General features: G+C 42.7%; 1 protein-coding gene across 4 annotated transcripts in view; it reads right to left on the bottom strand.

Annotated features, from left to right (window-relative positions):
• The window catches only part of abhd14a (abhydrolase domain containing 14A), a 67,444-nt gene that overhangs the window by 25,039 nt on the left and 23,176 nt on the right, over positions 1-19,229 (bottom strand). For 3 of the 4 annotated variants that reach the window (XM_068051336.1, XM_068051335.1, XM_068051334.1), the window contains one exon: positions 6,449-6,684. In XM_068051336.1, the coding sequence (XP_067907437.1) occupies positions 6,449-6,684 (236 nt within the window). Of the gene's footprint in view, positions 1-3,512; positions 3,854-6,448; positions 6,685-19,229 lie in introns of those variants that run through there. The other variant, XM_068051337.1, reaches the window with a different exon arrangement.

Below are 19,229 nucleotides of genomic sequence, written 5' to 3' on the forward strand. Positions count from 1 at the left end.
ATACACAATGTGTGGTGAATAAGGTTGGTGAGCTACAAGTGCAAATGGCTGTGCAGGAACATGATGTAGTGGCAATAACAGAAACGTGGCATAAAAATGGCGAGGACTCCACACTTAATATTCACAGATACAAAGTGTTCAGAAAAGATAGGGAAGGTAGAAAGGGAGGTGGGGTGGCATTACTGAGTTGGGAAGGCATTGTAGTGTTGAAAAGAGAGAGTGTCCTTGAGAGGGCAAAGACAGAATCCATTTGGTTAGTATTCAGAAACAAAAAGGGATGATAATGCTATCGGCGGGTATTCGATTGGCCTCCAAATAGTGAGAGAGTTTTTAGAGGAAGTAACAAACAAGATAGACAAAAGGCAACTAGTAGATGTAGTGTATTTGGAATTTCAGAAGGCATTGGATAAGGTGCCACATCAAAGGTTACTAGACAAAATAAGAGCTTATGGTGTCGGGGGTCACATATTGGTCTGGTTAGAGGATTGGTTAGCTAAGAGAAAGCAAATAGAGATAAATGGGTCATTTTTGAGTTGGCAGGCGGTTACAAGTGGTGTGCCACATGGATCAGTGCCTGGGCCTCAAATATTTACAATTTATATCAATGACTTGGATGAAAGGACTGAATGTATGGTGGCTAAATTTGCAAATGACATGGATAGATTAAGTGAGTGGGCAAAAATTTAGTAGATGGAGTATAATGTGGGAAAGTACGAACTTGTCCACTTTGACAGGAAGAACAGAAAAGCAGTATATTATCTAAATGGCGAGGGATTGGAGAACTCTCTGGTACAGAGGGATTTGGGTGTCCTGGTGCATGAATCACAGGATGTTGGTATGCAGGTACAGCAAGTGATTAGGAAGGCAAATGGAATGTTGGTGTTTATTGCAAGGAGAGTAGAGTATAAAAGTGGGGAAGTTTTGCTACAGCTGTACAGGGCCTTAGATCATATCTGGAATACTGTGTACGGTTTTAGTCTCCTTCAAGGATATAATTGCATTAAAAGCCGTTCAGACAAGGTTCACTTGACTGATTCCTGGGATGAAGGGGTTATCTTATGAGGAAATGTTAAGCAAGTTGGGCCTATACCCACTGGAGTTTAGATGACAGGTGATCTTATTAAAACATATAAAATGCTGAGGGGACTTGACCAGGTGTATGCTGAGAGGATGTTTCCCCTTGTGGGGAGTCTAGAACTAGGGAACACAATTTAAAAGTTCCCATTTAAGACTGAGATGAGGAGAATTTTTTTCTCTGAGGGTCATTAGCCTGTGGAATTCTTGGTGCCCAGAGAGCAATGGAAGTTGGATCATTGAATATATTCAAGGCTGAGTTAGATAGATTTTTTAACAATTCTTTCATGGGATGTGGACTTTGCTGGCAAGACCAGCATTTGTTACCCATCCCTAATTGCCCTTGACAACTGAGTAACTTGGGCAGTTAAGAGTCAGCCACATTGCTGTGGATCTGGAGTCACGTGTAGGCCAGACCAGGTAAGGGCAGCAGATTTCCTTCCCTGAAAGACATTAGTGAACAAGATGGGTTTATATGACAATTGATAATAGTTTCATGGCACCATTATTGAAACTAGCTTTCAATTCCAGATTTGTATTCATCAATTGAATTCAAATTCCACCAGCTGCCGTGGTGGGATTTGAACCTTTGGCCCCAGGATATTAGCCTGAGCCTCTGGATTGCTAGTTCAGTGACATTACCACTATGCCACCGTGTCCAGATAATTTTGATTTTGATTGATTACAGTCACGGGTTATGGGGGTAGACAGAAAAGTAGACTTGAGACCACAATCAGATCAGCCATGATCTTATCGAATGGCAGAGCAGGCTCGAGGGGCCAAATGGTCTACTCTTGCTCCCCTTTCTTGTGTTCAATCTGCAGGCAAATTACAGATGTGCAAGAACTATAGAGTGGTGATATTGGGGGACTTTAATTACCCAAATATTGATTGGGATAATGTTTGAATAAAGGGAAAGAAGGGGAAGGAATTTCTGAAATGGAGAACTCCCCTGTTCAGTATGTTCTTGGTCCAACTAAGAAAGGAGGCATTGCTGGATCTGGCACTGGGAAATGAGGTGGGTCAAGTGGACAAAGTCCCTGTGGGGCAACATTTGTGTAAGAGTGATCATCTTATCATAAGGCTTAGATTAGTAATGAAGAGCAAGGAACAATCTCCAGTAGAACTTCTAAATTGGAAGAGAGCTAACTTCAATGGGATCAGAGGGGATCTAGCCAGGCTAAACTGGAACCAAAGAATAACAGGAACAATAGGTGATCTTTAAGGAAGAGTTGTTTCAGGTACAGGCTGAGTACATTCCAACAAGAGAGAAAGACAGGGAACCAAAGCCAGGGCTCCTTGGATGACAAAAGAGATAGAGAATATGATGAAACAAAAGAAGAGGGTGCATGATGCATGTCAGGTGAATTCTTTAAGTGAGAACCAGGCCAAATATAATAAATTGACCGAAGAAGAGGAAAATAAGACCAGCAAAGATAAAATATGAAAGGAGAATAGCAGTCAAGATAAAAGGGAACCCAAAAATCTTCTACCGACATGTAAATAGTAAGCAGGTATTAAGAGGTGGGGTGGGGCCTATTTTGGACAAAGAGGGTGATATATGCTTAGAGATGCAGGACAAGGCTAGAATACTGAATGAGTACTTTATATTGGTGTTTACTCAAGAAGAGGATGCTGACAAAATATCGGTAGAAGTGGAGATGGTAGAGGTAATGGATAGGATGAAAACTGATGGGCAAGATGTACTGGAAAAGCTGGCTATGCTTAGAGTGGATAAGTCGCCTGGATGGCTTACATCCCAGGTTGCTAAAGGAAGTTGGGGTAGAGATAGCAGAAGGGCTTGCCATAACCTTCCAATCTTCCTTAGAAGAGGAGGTGCCAGAGGATTGGAGAGTGGCAAATGTGACATCCTTGTTCAAGAAAGTGTGCAAGACATTCCTATTAACTACAGGTCGGTCAACTTAACATCAGTGGTGAGTAAGGTTTAAAAAAAAAATCAAGGAAAAAATTAACAGGCAGTTGGAGAGGTTTGAGTTAATTCAGGTGAGACAGCATAGATTTGTAAAAACAGATCATGTTTGACTACCTAATTTAATTTTTTGATAAAGTAACAGAAGTTTGATGAGGAGAAAGCACTGGATGTTGTTCATATTGTCACTACCGACCGCTCAAGTCAAAGTCCCCAATCAAAATATACGATTCTGATTGTGGTGGGAGAAATGCACTGTTGATTCAGTCCCGTCCCTCCACAGATCACCTAACATATCATTTTTATACTTTCCAAATTAAAGAAAGACCCTGCCAAATTGTACCATCTATTAACCCCCGAACGAGGCTAACCAAACCAGGTGTCTTTAAATCAACAAATTAACTGTTTAATTAGAAAAACTAAATTCTTAAACACTACTAAGATATAAAAAATATTAAAAATAGAAAAATTAGTTCTTGCATATTTACGCTCCTGCCGAAGTAAAATCTTCCAATGTGGAACAGTCCAAGGTTGCTTGAAGTCCTGACAGCCGTCCAATGGGGGAAAAAAAGGGTTCTTCAACAGTAGAACAGTCCGTAATCGAGTTTAACAGTTGAATTGATGCTCTTCTTTTCCAGCGATGAATTTCAACAATTACAGTTCAGTAGTTAAATGAATTGGTTATTTTCTTTTAAGAAATTAATCTGGCTTGACATCAGAATTCTGAGAGTATAATTAATAGGGTTTAAATAAACTGTGAGACAGCTCTCTTTTCCTTCAGTATATTCTGGCTGATAGTCTGTGTCCGACTCTTTATCTCTCGATCCTCAGTCTCTGAGTGGCTGTATCCTGGGGCAACGAGAATGCATTCTTTGACTCAGTCTCTGGAGCTTTTTGCCTTAAAGCAGTAATGCTCCTTTTCTAGCCTTAAAGGCACACAGCATTCTTCTCGGAAAAAAACTACAGAATCGTAACAATATGGATTTTAAAAAAGCCTTTGACAAAGTAACATAAAAGGCTGGTTAAAATTGTGGCTCATGAAATAGGAGAGTCATTGTCAGCTTGGATAAAAAATTGGCTTAAGGACAGAAGCACGGAGTCGTGGAAAATGTTTTTTTCTTAGACTGAAGAATGGTGGACAGCAGTGTTCCCCAAGGTTCAGTGTTAGGACCACTGCTTCTTAGATATATATAAATGACTTAGTAATTGGAATACAGAGTAAAGTTTCAAAATTTGCCGATGATACGAAACTTGGAGGTGTGGCAAACAGTGAGGATAATACCAATCGACTGTAACAGGACACAGATAGGTTAGCAAAATGGGCAGACAAGGTTCCTGGGATGAGAGAATTTAGCAACAAGGTTAGGTTGGAGAAGATGGGGTTGCTCTCCTTGGAACAAAACAGGTTGAGGGGAGACTTGATAGAGATGTACAAGAGTATGACCGGTTTAGATAAGGTAGACAAAGAAAAACTGTTCCCATTAGCTGACAAGGACTAGGGGACATAGATTTAATGTTTTGAGCAAGAGATACAGGGGGGATGTGAGGAGAGATTTATTATGTAGCAAGTGGTAATGACCTGAAAATCGCTGTCTACCGGGGTTGTGGAAGTGGAGATGATCAATGATTTCAAAAGGAAATTGATAGGCTCTTGAATGAAATAAACTTTCAGGGCTAAGGTGATAGAGCAGGGAAATGGGACTGACTGGATTGTTTTACAGAGAGCCGGCATGGACTCAATGAGCCAAATGGCCTCCTTCTGTGTCGTAATGAATCTATGACTCTAGCTGCAGAGTTTATCTTTACACCTTTTTTTTTTAAAACAATGGTGTAACATTTTATATTCTCCAGTCCTCTGGCACCACCCCCACATCTAGGAAGGATTGGAAGATTATGGCCAGCACCCCTGCAATTTCTCTCCTTACGTCCCACAGCATCCTCGGATGCTTCCCATCCAGTTATGGTGACTTATCAACTTTAAGTACAGGCAGCCTTTCTAATGCCTCCTCTTTATCAATTTTAGCCCATTCAGTATCACAACTATTTTCTCTTTCACTGTGACTTTGGCAGCATCTTCTCAGTAAAGACAGATGCAAAGTACTCATTTAGTATCTCAGCCATATCCTCTACCTCCATGCATGGATCCCCTTTTAGGTCCCTAATTAGCCCCATTCCTCCCCTTACTACCTTTTTACTATTTATACGCGTTTGGAAGTCTTTGGATTCCCTTTTATTTTAGCTGCTAGTCTCTTCCTATACTCTCTCTTTGTTACTTTTATTTCCTTTTTCACTTCCCCTCTGAACATTCTATTTTCAGCCTGGTTCTCACTTGTATTCTCAACCTGACATCTGTTATATGCACCCTTCTTCTGCTTCATCCTACTCACTATCTCTTTCAACATCCAGTGAGTTTTAAACTTTGTTTGTCTTGCCTTTCCCCCTCGTGGAATTTTCCTCGACTGCACTCGAACCATCACCTCATTAAAGGCAGCTGATTGAACCATTACAGTTTTGCTGGCCAATCCTTGATTCCAATTTATCTGAGATCTGTTCTCAACCCTCTGAAATTGGCTCTCCTCCAATTAAGTATTTTTACTCTAGATTGCTCCTTGTCCTTCTCCTTCTCTACAATTAACTTGAACCTTATGAAACTATGATCACTATTCCCTACATATTCCCTTATTGACAGTTGATCCATTTGACCCACCTCAAGTGCTAGGTTGAGGAATGTTGAAGGGTTAGGGTGGAGAATGGGTGGGGGGTATACAAAATAACCAAAAGAGGAGAAATGCAAGGAGTCATTTGGATAAGAGATGGGCCTAGGAAGGGTAAAGAGTTAAAAGAAAAAAGAACAAAAAAAAAGAACAGTACAGCACAGGAACAGGCCATTCGGCCCTCCAAGCCTGCGCCGATTTTGATGCCTGTCTAAACTAAAACTTTCTGCTATTAAAAAAAAAAGGAGAAAATAGAAGTGATTGTCTCAGGTATGGATGGCAGGCAAAACTTGCATACAAATGGGCACAGGGAAATATAAAAAGGCCAAAATGGTCTCCTAGACCAGGAATACCCAGGTTCTTCTGCTTTCTGGAAGAGAGTGGGTACATAGCATGGAGCCTCAAGGATACCTGTAAAATGCAATATCTACCCCCATAATTCCCATATTGCAATTACTGAAACTAAAACATCTTGGTGTTCTGATTTGGGATTTATTCACAGAGGACAGCCCTTTCCAAACATCCAGAACTACATAATTTAAGCAGGAGAAACCAGTGAATAAGAAATGAGAAAGGATAGGACTGGGCGACCTTGGCTTCAACAGCTGGATTGTCAGTACTCAAGGTGCATGCAGCCTACGGGCCACAGTTTGGTTACTGCTCACTTGGACTACAGAGGTGAAGAAGTGATTAATCACAAATGACAAAGGTATGAAGAAAAGCAGCTTACCTGGATTTTCTGATACTGCTCAGCACTGTATTGACTTGTTCCAACAGGTGCAATAGGGATGAAGCCCTTCAGTCGCTGGTTCTGAAACATCAGAAATGGAATGGAGAAGCGACCACTCATCGAGGGACTGACCAGGACTGGGGTCTGCAATCCCACAGAATTCAGGAATGCCAACAGGAAGTCAGCTCTGTCCTTGTCCACTTTCCCAGTCTCCATATGTGGAGTATTCCCAAATCCTATTGAACAAGAATTAGTTACCCACAAAAAGATGCCATTTACAGAGTAGATAGGAACAGGCGGAGGCCACTGAGGTCTTCGTGCCTGTTACATACAAACAGGAGGAAGCCGTTCAGCCTCTCGGTCCTGCTACATCATTCAATTAAATCATGGCTGATCTGTACTTCAATGCCATTTCCCTGCCTTTGCTCTATATTTCTCAATACCCTTACCCAAAAAATCTATTGGTCTCTGTCTTAAAATTTTCAATTAACCCCCAGCATTTAAAATACCCTTTTTGTGAAGAAGTGCTTCTTCATTTCACGTTCTTCTTACTCAGCAATAACCTGCTCACTCCACCAGGACCACTCAGCTCCAGACCTCATCACAGCTTTGATCCAAATATAGACAATAGAGTTGAATTCCAGAGGTGAAGTGAGAGTGACTACCCTTGATACCAAGGCAGCATTTGACTGAGTGTAGCATCAAGGAGCCCTAGGATCTGGGGTGTCAATTATATAATTCACATGGCTAATTCTCTTTATTACTCTGTATGGGCCACTGAGCCAGGCTTTCAATGGTTCACCCTGCACTGGTAATAGCACTAATACATGGTCTCTGGCCTTGGCAGGTTTATCCGCCTGCCTTTTCATAGTTGTCTGGGAGGTTTTTACATGGTCCTGAGCCACCGCACAGGCTCTTATGAGTCATTCTCGGAACATGGATGTGTAGTCTAACAGGTAAGATTTGTCCCTGTGTCCCCAAAACCTCTCCTTGATTAGTTTTAGAGGACCTCTCACCTCGTGTCCATAAACTAATTCAAAGGGACTAAGGTCAGTGGACTCATTGGGTCTCTGGCAGCAAACAGAAGAAATCCCAGCCCTTTGTCCTACCCTAGGGGGTACTCAGAGCAACATGCCCTGATCATTGTCTTTAGGACCTGGTGGTACCGCTCCAAAGCCCCTTGTGACTGTGAGTGATAGGCTGAGGACTTTAGCTGGGTTATGCCCAAATTACCTGTAACCCTTTGAAAAATACTGGATAAAGCATTTGTGTCCTGATCTGACTGGATCTCAGCAGGCAGCCCATATCGGGTGAAGAACTGGGTTAGCCCCTCCACCGCTACCTTGGCAGAGATAGTTCTTAGGGGGATAGCCTCTGGAAATTGAGTAGCCACATCCATAATGGTGAGAAGATACTCGTAGCCCCCTTTTGTTTTCAGCAGGGGCCCCACACAATCCACCAGCATCTGCTGAATGGTTTGGGAATTAGTGGTGCAGGTTTTATTGCAGTTTGAGGCTTCCCCACAACCTGGCACGTGTGGCAAGTCTTGCAGAACTCCATCACATCCTTGTGAAAATGATGTCTTATGCGGGTTTGGGATTTTCTGATACCGACATGTCCAGCCATTGGAATCTCGTGGGCTATTCTCAATATTTCCCTACAGTACCTTGGTGGCACCACTACCTGGTGAACCATAATCCACTTTGTCTGAAGGTCTGTGAGGAGGTCTCCACTTCCTCATCAGCACTTCACCCTTTAAATAATAGCACTCTGGAACTCCCTCAGCTTCAGTTTGAGCAGCCTGTACTAACATTTTTAACCCAGGGTCGGCTTGCTGAGCCTCGATGAAGGAAGACCTGCTTAATCCATCATTTGGGTCATAGTCATACAGCACAGAAACAGGCCCTTCGGCCCATCGTGTCTGTGCGGCCATTAAGCAACTACCTATTCTAATCCCATTTTCCAGCACTTGGCCCGTAGCCTTGTATGCTATGGCATTTCAAGTGCTCATCTAAATACTTCTTAAATGTTATGAGGGTTCCTGCCTCTACCACTCCTTCAGAAAGTGTGTTCCAGATTCCAACCACCCTCTGGGTGAAAATTGTTTTCCTCAAATCCCCTCTAAACTTCCTACCCCTTACCTTAAATCTATGCCCCCTGGTTATTGAACCCTCCGCTAAGGGAAAAAGTTTCTTCCTATCTACCCTATCTATGCCCCTCATAATTTTATATACCTCAATCATGTTGCCCCTCAGCCTTCTCTGCTCTAAGGAAAACAACCCTAGCCTATCCAGTCTCTCTTCATAGCTGAAATGCTCCAGCCCAGGCAACATCTTGGTGAATCCTCTAACTTCCCAAAGAAAGTTTCATATAGCCAGACAGTAGGGTCATCTGTCTGCAGTGCCAGTTCAGCCTCCTCTGATGCAGCTTGCTTGGCCATGGACCGGGTCAGTACACAGTCAGGGAAAATGCAAGGGACCGTTTCCTGAAACTACTTGTCTCCCTGACCTCTTTAGGTCTCTCTAAAACAACTGGGGAAGATACTACCTTCGCCCCGGCCAGATTATTATCCAAGTGTGGGTTGATCCCATCCACAGGCAAACTAGGGACAATCCCCACGGTTACCAGTCCCGAAACAAGGTCATACTCCAGGTGCACCCGGTATAAAGGTATGGGCATATACTTTCCTCCAATACCATTTACTAGCACTCTAGCTTTCAATGCACTCTCTGGGGGGAAAGGTCATGTCTTTACCCAGATGAAGGGATTGGGTGGCCCCTGTATCCCCAAGTATGACTACGGGCTTACTCGCCTCACTCGAGGAATATTGGGTCACTTTTCCTCTGGACACAAGATCCTGGTCACTCTCAGGGATTTTGTTAAGTTTTCCTACACTCTCAGTGGTAGGTTTATTGGGTTTTACTATCACAGTTAAAGCCACAGCCTGGTCAGTCGTGCTTTCCATCAGGGCCCCTTTTCCTGCACTGGTCTGGTGTACCCTGACTAAACCTATGGGTTTTCCCCATAACTCCCAGCAGTCAGCTTGAAGCTGACCCGCCTTGTTACAATGGAAATATACAGGCTTCCAGGCATCACTCCTGTTCTAAGTACCTTCCTTTTGGCCTGAGGAGGGCTCCCTGTGTTTCCAGTTCTCCCTTTCTGTCCATGGCTATTCATCCTCCTATCACCCTCCCACTTTCTATCCTTTTCAGGTTTTTGGAGGTGGCTAGGGAAGGTGTTCCCTTGAGGAAAGGGCTTGTGAATAAGTGTATAATCGTCGGCCAGGATTGTTGCCTGTCTGGCTCTTGGCACCTTTTGTTCCTACACATTTTTTTCATGGAAAGAGGAAGGACGTTTTTGAACTCCGAGCAGGGTCATCTCTCTGAGGTTTTCATAGGTGGACTCTATCTTAAGTGCCCGTATCCATCGGTTGAAATCAAGTTGCTTAACCCTTTTGAACTCTGTGTAAGTTTGTTCCGGCTGCTTTCGAATAGTTGGGAATTTTTGGCGGTACACCTCCGGTAACAGCTCATATGCGTCCAGGATAGCATTTTTAGTCATCTCCATAATTTGATGAATTATAAATAAACCTCCTGGGCTTTTCCTGTTAGTTTGCTCTGCAATAACAGTATCCAGCTATCTACTGGCCACTTCAACTGTGTTGCAAGTGTTACAAGGGTTTCCATTTTTTAGTTAAAACTTGAGAATCAATATTTTAAAAACTGAAAAGGATCTCGTGGATGCTGGAATCTTGAAGAATCATAGAAGGTTTAAGGCACAGAAAGAGACCACTTGGCCCATCGTGTCAGTGCCGGCTGAAAAAACAATCCACCTATTCTAATTCCACCTTCCATAGCCCTGCAGCTTACGGCACTTGAGGTGAATATCCAGACTCCTTTTGAATGAGTTGAGGGTTTCTACCTCAACTAACCTTTCAGGTAGTGAATTCCAGACCATCACCACCCTCTGGGTGAAAACATTTTTCCTCATCTCCCCTCTAGTTTTTCTACCAAGCACTTTAAATCTATGCCCCCTCATCACTGACCTCTCTGCTAAGGTGAATAGACCCTTCACCTCCACTCTATCCAGGCCCCTCAAAATTTTGTACATTTCAATCAGATCTCCTCTCAGCCTTCTCTATTCCAAGGAGAACAACCCCAGCCTATCCAATCTTTCCTCATAGCTGCATCTGCGTGTATTTCTTAGAAGGAAGGTCAACAGAAGGTTGATCAGTAAACAAATCTTACTGGAAAGCAGGGGACTATGCCCTGAAGGGACAGATGTTTACAAGGAAATGACAGACCACCATTTATAGCGGTCATAGGATTGCTGAACAGTTAGTTTCATTTTGAACCGTTGAAATGAAAGCCATTTGGTTTGGCTAAATAACAGATAGTTGGAGTTTGCTTATTGACCTGCCAGGAGAACAGAAGAAAAGCCAGACAGCTGATCTCTTTCTTTTTTTGAAGAATCTCTGCACTTGAAAAGCAAATCCTGCATCAAGTTGTACTGTTGCCTCCTAGATTTAAGAAATCCTGAATGTTTGCAGAAACTTTGCATCTTTGAAAAATTTTGCATTAAATATGTGAGAATTGAAACCTTTGTTGCTGATGTGATAAAATGGACACTTGGATAATAATGATCTGATTGGGCATAGTGAACATGAATTTATGAATGGGAAATCATGTTTGATGAACCTGTTGGAGCTTTTTGAGGATGTTAATAACAGAATTGATACAGGAGGTCAGTGGATGTGGTATACTTTGATTTTCAGAAGGCTTTTGATAAAGTCCCCCACAGGAGGTTGGTTAGCAAAATTAAAGCACATGGGATAGGAGGTAATATTCTGGCATGGATTAAGGATTGGTTAACAGGCAGAAAGCAGAGAGTAGGAATAAATGGGTCATTCTCATGTTGGCAGGCTGTAACTAGTGGCGTACCGCAGGGACCAGTGCTTGGGCCCCAGCTGTTCACAATATATATCTATGATTTGGATGTGGGGACCAAATGTAATATTTCCAAGTTCGCGGATGACACAAAACTAGGTGGGAATGTGTGTTGTGAGGAAGATGCAAAGCAGCTTGGAGGGGATTTGGACAGACTTAGTGAGTGGGCAAGAACGTGGCAGATGGAATATAATGTGGAAAAACGTGAGGTTATCCACTTTGGTAGGAGGAATAGATGTGCAGAGTATTTCTTAAATGGTAAGAGATTAGAAAGTGTAGATGTACAAAGGGACCTGGGTGTCCTTGTCAATAAGTCACTGAAAGCTAACATGCAGGTGCAGCAAACAATTAAGAAGGCTAATGATATGTTAGCGTTTATCACAAGAGGATTTGAGTACAGGAGTAGTGAAGTCTTACTTCAATTGTTTAGAAGTTTGGTCAGACTGCACTTGGAGTACTGTGTGCTGTTTTGGTGCCCTTATCTTAGGAAGGGATTATTGACATAGAGGGAGTGCAACGAAGGTTCACCAGACTTGTTCCCGGGATGGCAGGACGATCCTATGAAGAGAGATTGGGGAAACTGGGCCTGTATTCTCTAGAATTTCGAAGAATGAGAAGTGATCTCATTGAAACCTACAAAATACTTAAAGGGATAGTTAGGGTAGATGCAGCTAAGATGTTTCCCTTGGTTGGAGAGTCTAGAACCAGGAGACACAATTTCAAAATAAGAGGAAAGCCACTTAGGACAGAGATGAGGAGAAATTTCTTTACTCTGAGGGTTGTGAATCTTTGGAATTCTCTATCCCAGAGGGCTGTGGAAGCTCAGTCATTGAGTACGTTTGAAGCAGAGATTGACAGATTTCTAAATACCAATGATATAAGGGGATATGAGGATAGTGTCAGAAAAATGCATTGGAGTGGATGATTAGCCATGATCATATTGAATGGTGGGGCAGACTCGATGGACTGAATGGCCTACTCCTGCTCCTATGCTGCACACCTGACGCAAGACCTAGGTGAAGCTTTCTGCAGCTGCATCTCTGGAAAACTTGCCCAGACTGTTCATCAACATCTCCTGGAAAGAACTGTTCTTGGAAGATTTCTAGTGGCAGCCACCTATGTGCCTTTGGGATACCTCACCAAAACAAAGGACTTCCATATCTTCTCTTCAGTCTAAGTTTTTTTTTTTAATTCCTTCAATTTCTTTGTAACAGCTGTAAACAAAATCCCTTTTTCTTGTTTAACTGGTTGTGCATGAGTGTGTGAGAGAGGGCTAGGATAAAATAAGGGGTTTTAATATTTCCATTTGTGCGTATGTTTTACTTCATTATAGGGTAAGACTTGCTTTATAATAAATATATCATTTTGTTGTTTATTAAAGAAACCTGGGTGGTGTGCTTTATTCTGGGGACAAATAGAGTATCTAATTTACTGTTTTGGTCAGTGGGAAAATTTAAATATGTGTTGTGACCTGTGGAGAAGTAGGTGAATTAATAGTGCACTCCTCCTGCCTCAGTCGTAACACAAGCTTTTCAAAGGAGATGAAAAATGCTTCCACATCCCCCTCACTGAACTTTGGTATCAATTGGGAGAAATGTGGGCTAGGGCTGTGCTAGGGGTAACTCCCTCACTAGTGGTGCCTTCACTGGTTGCATTGGGTCTTCCCCTAATCAGTTAAGAATATGAGGACTAGGAGCAGGAGTAGGCAATTCAGCCCCTCGAGCCTGCTCCGCCATTCAATATGATCATCACTGATCTCATCTCGGCCTCAACTCCACTTCCTGCCCGTTCTCCATAACCCTTTAACACATTACTAATTAAAAATCTGTATCTCCTCCTTAAATGTACTCAATGTCCCAGCATCCACTGTACTCTGGGGTAGTGAATTCCACAGACTCTTTGAGAGAAGTAATTTCTCCTCATCTCTGTTTTAAATCTGCTACTCCTTATCCTAAAACTATGACCTTTTGTTCTAGATTGCCCCTCTCTACGTCTACTTTGTCAATCCCCTTAATCATCTTATATACCTCAATTAGATCTCTTCTCATTCTTCTAAACTCCAGAGAGTAAAGGCCTAAACTGCTCAATCTGTCTTCATAAGACAAACCCCTCATCTCTGGAATCAATCTAGTGAACCTCCTCGGAACTAACTCCAATGCAACTACATCCTTCCTCAGGTAAGGGGGCCAGAACTGTACGCAATACTCCAGTTGCGGTCTCACTAACGCCTTGTACAGTTGCAGCAACACCTCCCTACTTTTATACTCTATTCCTTTAGCAATAAATGTCAAAATTCCATTTGCCTTCCTTATTACCTGCTGCACCTGCATACTAGCTTTCTGCGATTCATGCACCTTTGCACTGAAGCACTCTGAAGTTTCTGTCCTTTTAGATAATAATTTGCCTTTCTATTCTTCCGACCAAAATGGATAACGTCACACTTATCCACGTTAAACACTTTGAGTAATTTTGGCCCATTCACCTAACTTATCCAAATCCATTTGTAAATTTCTTATTTCTTTATTGCAACTTACTATCCCACCTATTTCAGTGTCATCTGCAAATTTGGCAATAGTACCTTCTATGCCTGCATCCAAGTCATGAATATAGATTGTAAATAGTTGGGCCTGAGGACCAAATCCTGTGGCACCCCATTAATTACATCTTGCCAACCAGAAAAGGACCCATTTATCCCGACTCTCTGTTTTCTATTGGTTAGCCAATCCTCTATCCAAGCTAATAAATTGCCCCTAACCCTATGTGATCTTACCTTGTGTATTAACCTCTTGTGCGGCACCTTATCAAATGCCTTCTGGAAGTCCAGATATACTACATCTACAGGATCCCCATTATCCACTTTACTTGTTACATCTTCAAAGAACTCCAGCAAATTAGTCAAACACGATTTACGCTGCATAAAACCATGTTGACTCTGATGGATCGCGTTTTGACTTTCTAAATGTCCTGTTATTACTTCCTTAATATGGATTCTAACAATTTCCCAACAACAGCTGTTAAACTAACTGGTCTATGGTTTCCTACTTTCTGCCTCCCTCCTTTTTTGAATAAGGGCGTTATATTAGCATTTTTCCAATCCACTGGAACCTTTCCCGCATCCAGGGAATTTTGGAATATTATATCTCCGCTGCCACTTGCTTTAAGACCCTAGGATGCAGGCCATCAGGCCTGGGGACTTGTCTGCCTTCAATCCCAATAGTCTGCTCAGTACTTCTCCCTAGTGATGATGATTGTTCTAAGTTCCTCCCTTTCCATAACCTCTGCATTACTTGTTACTATTGGTATGGTGCTAGTGTCCTCCACTGTGAAAACTGAGGCAAAATACTGAGTTAGTGTCTCCGTCATTTCTGTGTTCCCCACAATTAACTCCCCAGTCTCATCCTCCAATGGACCAACATTTACTTTAGCTACTCTCTTCCCTTTTATATACTTATAGAAGCTTTTACTATCCGTTTTTATATTTTGCGCTAGTTTTCTTTCATACTTTACTTTTGCTCTTTTTATTACTTTTTTAGTAACCCTTTGTTGATCTTTAAAAGTTCCCCAATCTTCCACCCTGCCACTGGCCTTTGCAATATGGTATGCCTTAATCTTTGACTTTATGTTATCCTTAACTTGCTTGCTTAGCCATGGATGTTTTTTACCCCTCTTACAATCTTTCTTCCTCTCTGGAATAGATTTGAGATTTGAGATTGAGATACAGCACTGAAACAGGCCCTTCGGCCCACCGAGTCTGTGCCGACCATCAACCACCCATTTATACTAATCCTACACGAATCCCATATTCCTACCACATCCCCACCTGTCCCTATATTTCCCTACCACCTACCTATACTAGGGGCAATTTATAATGGCCAATTTACCTATCAACCTGCAAGTCTTTTGGCTGTGGGAGGAAACCGGAGCACCGGTTTTAGTTGGGAGGAATTGAATATCTCCTTAAACATCTGCCACTGCTCATCAATTATGGGGTGGCACAGTGGCGCAGTGGTTAGCACCGCAGCCTCACAGCTTCAGGGACCCGGGTTCGATTCTGAGTACTGCCTGTGCGGAGTTTGCAAGTTCTCCCTGTGTCTGCGTGGGTTTCCTCCGGGTGCTCCGGTTTCCTCCCACATGCCAAAGACTTGCAGGTTGGTAGGTTAATTGGCCATTATAAATTGCCCCTAGTATAGGTAGGTGGTAGGGAAATATATAGGGACAGGTGGGGATGTGATAGGAATATGGGATTAGTGTAGGATTAGTATAAATGGGTGGTTGATGGTTGGCACAGACTCGGTGGGCCGAAGGGCCTGTTTCAGTGCTGTATCTCTAAACTAAACTAAATTATCCTATCTTTTAGTCTTCCTGCCCAGTCTACTAGGGTCAAATCTGTCCTCATGCCTATGTAATTACCTTTGTTTAACTCCAGAACACTAGTGTGGGACTCTAGTTTCCCACCCTCAAACTGAATTTGAAATTCGAGCATGCTATGATCACTCTTCTCTAGAGGATTCTTGACTATGAGATCATTAATTAATCCCAACTCTTTACACAATACCAAATCTAGAATAGCCTGCTCCCTGGTTAGTTCCACAACATATTGCTCCAAAAAACAATCTCTAATACATTCAATGAATTCTCACTCGAGGCTACCCTTGTCAATATGATTAATCCAGTCTAGTATGGCATCAAGGAGCCCTAGCAAAACTGGAGTCAATGGGAATCAGGGGGAAAACTCTCTGCTGGTCAGAGTCGTACCTAGCACAAAGGAAGATGACTGTGGTTGTTGGAGGTCAATCATCCGAGCTCCAGGATTTCACTGCAGGAGTTCCTCAGGGTATTGTCATCGGCCCAACCATCTTCAGCTGCTTCATCAATGACCTTCCTTCAATCATAAAGTCAGAAGTGGGGATGTTCGCTGATGATTGCACAATGTTCAGCACCATTCGTGACTCCTCAAATACTGAAGCAGCCCGTGAGAAATGCAGCAAGACCTGGACAATATCCAGGCTTGGGCTGATAAGTGGCAAGTAACATTCGCGCCACACAAGTGCCAGACAATGACCATCTCCAACAAGAGAGAATCTAACCATCTCCCCTTGACATTCAATGGCATTATCAAAGCTGAATCCCCCACTATCAACATCCTAGGGGCCACCATTGACCAGAAACTGAACTGGAGTAACCATATAAATACCATGGCTACAACAGCAGGTCAGAGGCTAGGAATCCTGCGGTGACTAACTCACCTCCTGACTCCTCAATACCTGTCCACTATCTACAAGGCACAAGTCAGAAAGGTGATGGAATACTCTCCACTTGCCTGGATGGGTGCAGCTCCAACAACGCTCAAGAAGCTCGACACCATCCAGGACAAAGCAGCCCGCCTGATTGGCACACCATGCACAAACATTCACTCCTTCCACCACCGATGCACAGTGGCAGCAGTGTGTACCATCTACAAGATGCACTGCAGCAACGCACCAAGGCTTCTTAGACAGCACCTTCCAAACCCGCGACCTCTCCCACCTTGAAGGACAAGAGCAGCAGATGCATGGGAACATCACCATCTGCAAGTACCCGTCCAAGTCACACACCATCCTGACTTGTAACTATATCGCCGTTCCTTCACTGTCACTGGGTCAAAATCCTGGAACTCCCTTCCTAACAGCACCTACCTCACATGGACTGCAGCGGTTCAAGAAGGCAGCTCACCACTACCTTCTCAAGGGCAATTAGGGATGGGCAATAAATGCTGGCCTGGCCAGTGACGCCCACATCCCATGAATGAATTAAAAAAAAAACATATTAAAATCACCCATGATTATGTTGTACCTTTCTTACAAGCCCCCAGTATTTGCTGGTTTATACTGTGCTCCACTGCGGAACTACTGTTTGGGGACCTATAGATTACTCCCATCAGGGTCTGCTTTCCCTTGCTATTTCTTATTTTTACCCAGACTGATTCTACGTCTTGATCTCCAGTGCTTATATCATTTCTCACTACAGCACTGATCTCTTCCTTTACTAACAAAACTACACCCCTCCTTTTCCTTCCTGCCTATCCTTCTGAAATACTGAATACCCTTGGATATTCAATTCCCAAACTTGGTTTCCCTACAACCACGTCTCAGTAATCGCCACTAAATCATACCCAATCATCTCTATTTGCGCTGTTAACTCATTAACATTATTCCGAATACTTCGTGCATTCAGATACAAAGTCGATAAGTTTGTTCTATTATCGAATTTCCCTACTCTTGTACGATTCCTTGGTACAATATGATGTTCACATGTTCTGTCCCTACCTTTTATTTTCTGCCTCATCACTAACCAGCACTCCTACCTTCTCCTTTAACTTCCTTGTGCTCAAGCTTCCTTAACTCCCTTTGGAGCGCTCTTTCTTTTTCTCTCTTCGCCCTTTGTTTTTCCCTTTCCTGGAATTCTCTCTTCTCTTTCTCTCTCTGGACTCTAATTCTAGTCTCCTCTGTCCTAGCTGTATCTTAGTTAATGTTACTCTGCCTGTTTCTGAGTCTAAGCCTGTCTCTGGTTCTTCAGTTTCAGTATTAAAATAGTTTACCACAAGTTTTAGGATTTCAGGCTTCCTAACTACCCAGCTACATTCATCAACTATTCAATAGATAGGGCTTTTAACCTGGCCCAAGTTTCTTCACTCAGTTCTAGGAAGGGACTGACCTTGACTGTGGACATTTCATTACTCTAGCACTGAAAACCCCAAGAAAGCCTGTACTGAAGTTTTGAAATTATTGCTTGGGATCAATTTGGTTTCCTGCTTACAATTTCCTATTTGCCTTTGGGATTGATCCCAGACGTGAGCCCCCAAATTTCTGTTATGGTCAAGTGAAGAGGGATCGAAGGGCTTTCCTCTTTTCCCTCTCTTTGTTTGACCATAATAGGTTTAATTCTTTCTTGAAGTGGATGTACTGGCCAATTCAGGAGGTGTTTTATTACTTACTTGCTATGATCATAACAAGAACCAATCAGACAGGTTTTCTTGAGTTAAGAAAGAGATTAACTTTATTGTACGTAAACGAAATTAATAAAAATAATAAACTACGCGCCAACTTTCACTCACACACACACTAGAAGTTTACACACACAAATAGGTTACAGAGTGGGGAAAGGTAGATTGGTTGAGTTAGAGTCCATAGAAAAAAAAGGGGTATTTGGTCTGTGGTGTTTGGTGATTCAGCTGGCTTCTTTAATTTATTTTTTAATTTAGAGATACAGCACTGAAACAGGCCCTTCGGCCCACCGAGTCTGTGCCGACCATCAACCACCCATTTATACTAATCCTACACTAATTCCATATTCCTACCACATCCCCACCTGTCCCTATATTTCCCCTACCACCTACCTATACTAGGGGCAATTTATAATGGTCAATTTACCTATCAACCCCTGCAAGTCTTTGGCATTCTAGCTGAATTCGTTGGTCCTGAGGCTTATAGTTTGAAGAGGTAGATGACTGGTTCAGTGGGTCTCTTGGAGACAGTGATGCAGATGATTTCCTCCAATGGGATTTCTGATTGTAGACAAAGTATACGAAAGTGGTCAGTCAACAAGCAGGATTTGAAAGCTTTCAAGCGAGAATGGTGAGGGAGAGAGAGGGACCCCACTTAGGGTCTGCACATGTCAAGAGTCCAGAAGCTTCTCCTCTTGGCTGCAGAGAAACACAAGCTTAAAACCACAGATGAGGAGGGGCTTGTCACATGACACTCACCGATTCAAACGTAGCAGTTAGTAGTATTTCTTCTGGATAAAAAAGAAAAATAACAGGCAGTTCCCTTAAACATCCTGGGTTTTAGTTCTTGCTG

Source organism: Heterodontus francisci, chromosome 19 (genome assembly GCF_036365525.1).
Source record: "Heterodontus francisci isolate sHetFra1 chromosome 19, sHetFra1.hap1, whole genome shotgun sequence".
NCBI lineage: Eukaryota > Metazoa > Chordata > Chondrichthyes > Heterodontiformes > Heterodontidae > Heterodontus > Heterodontus francisci.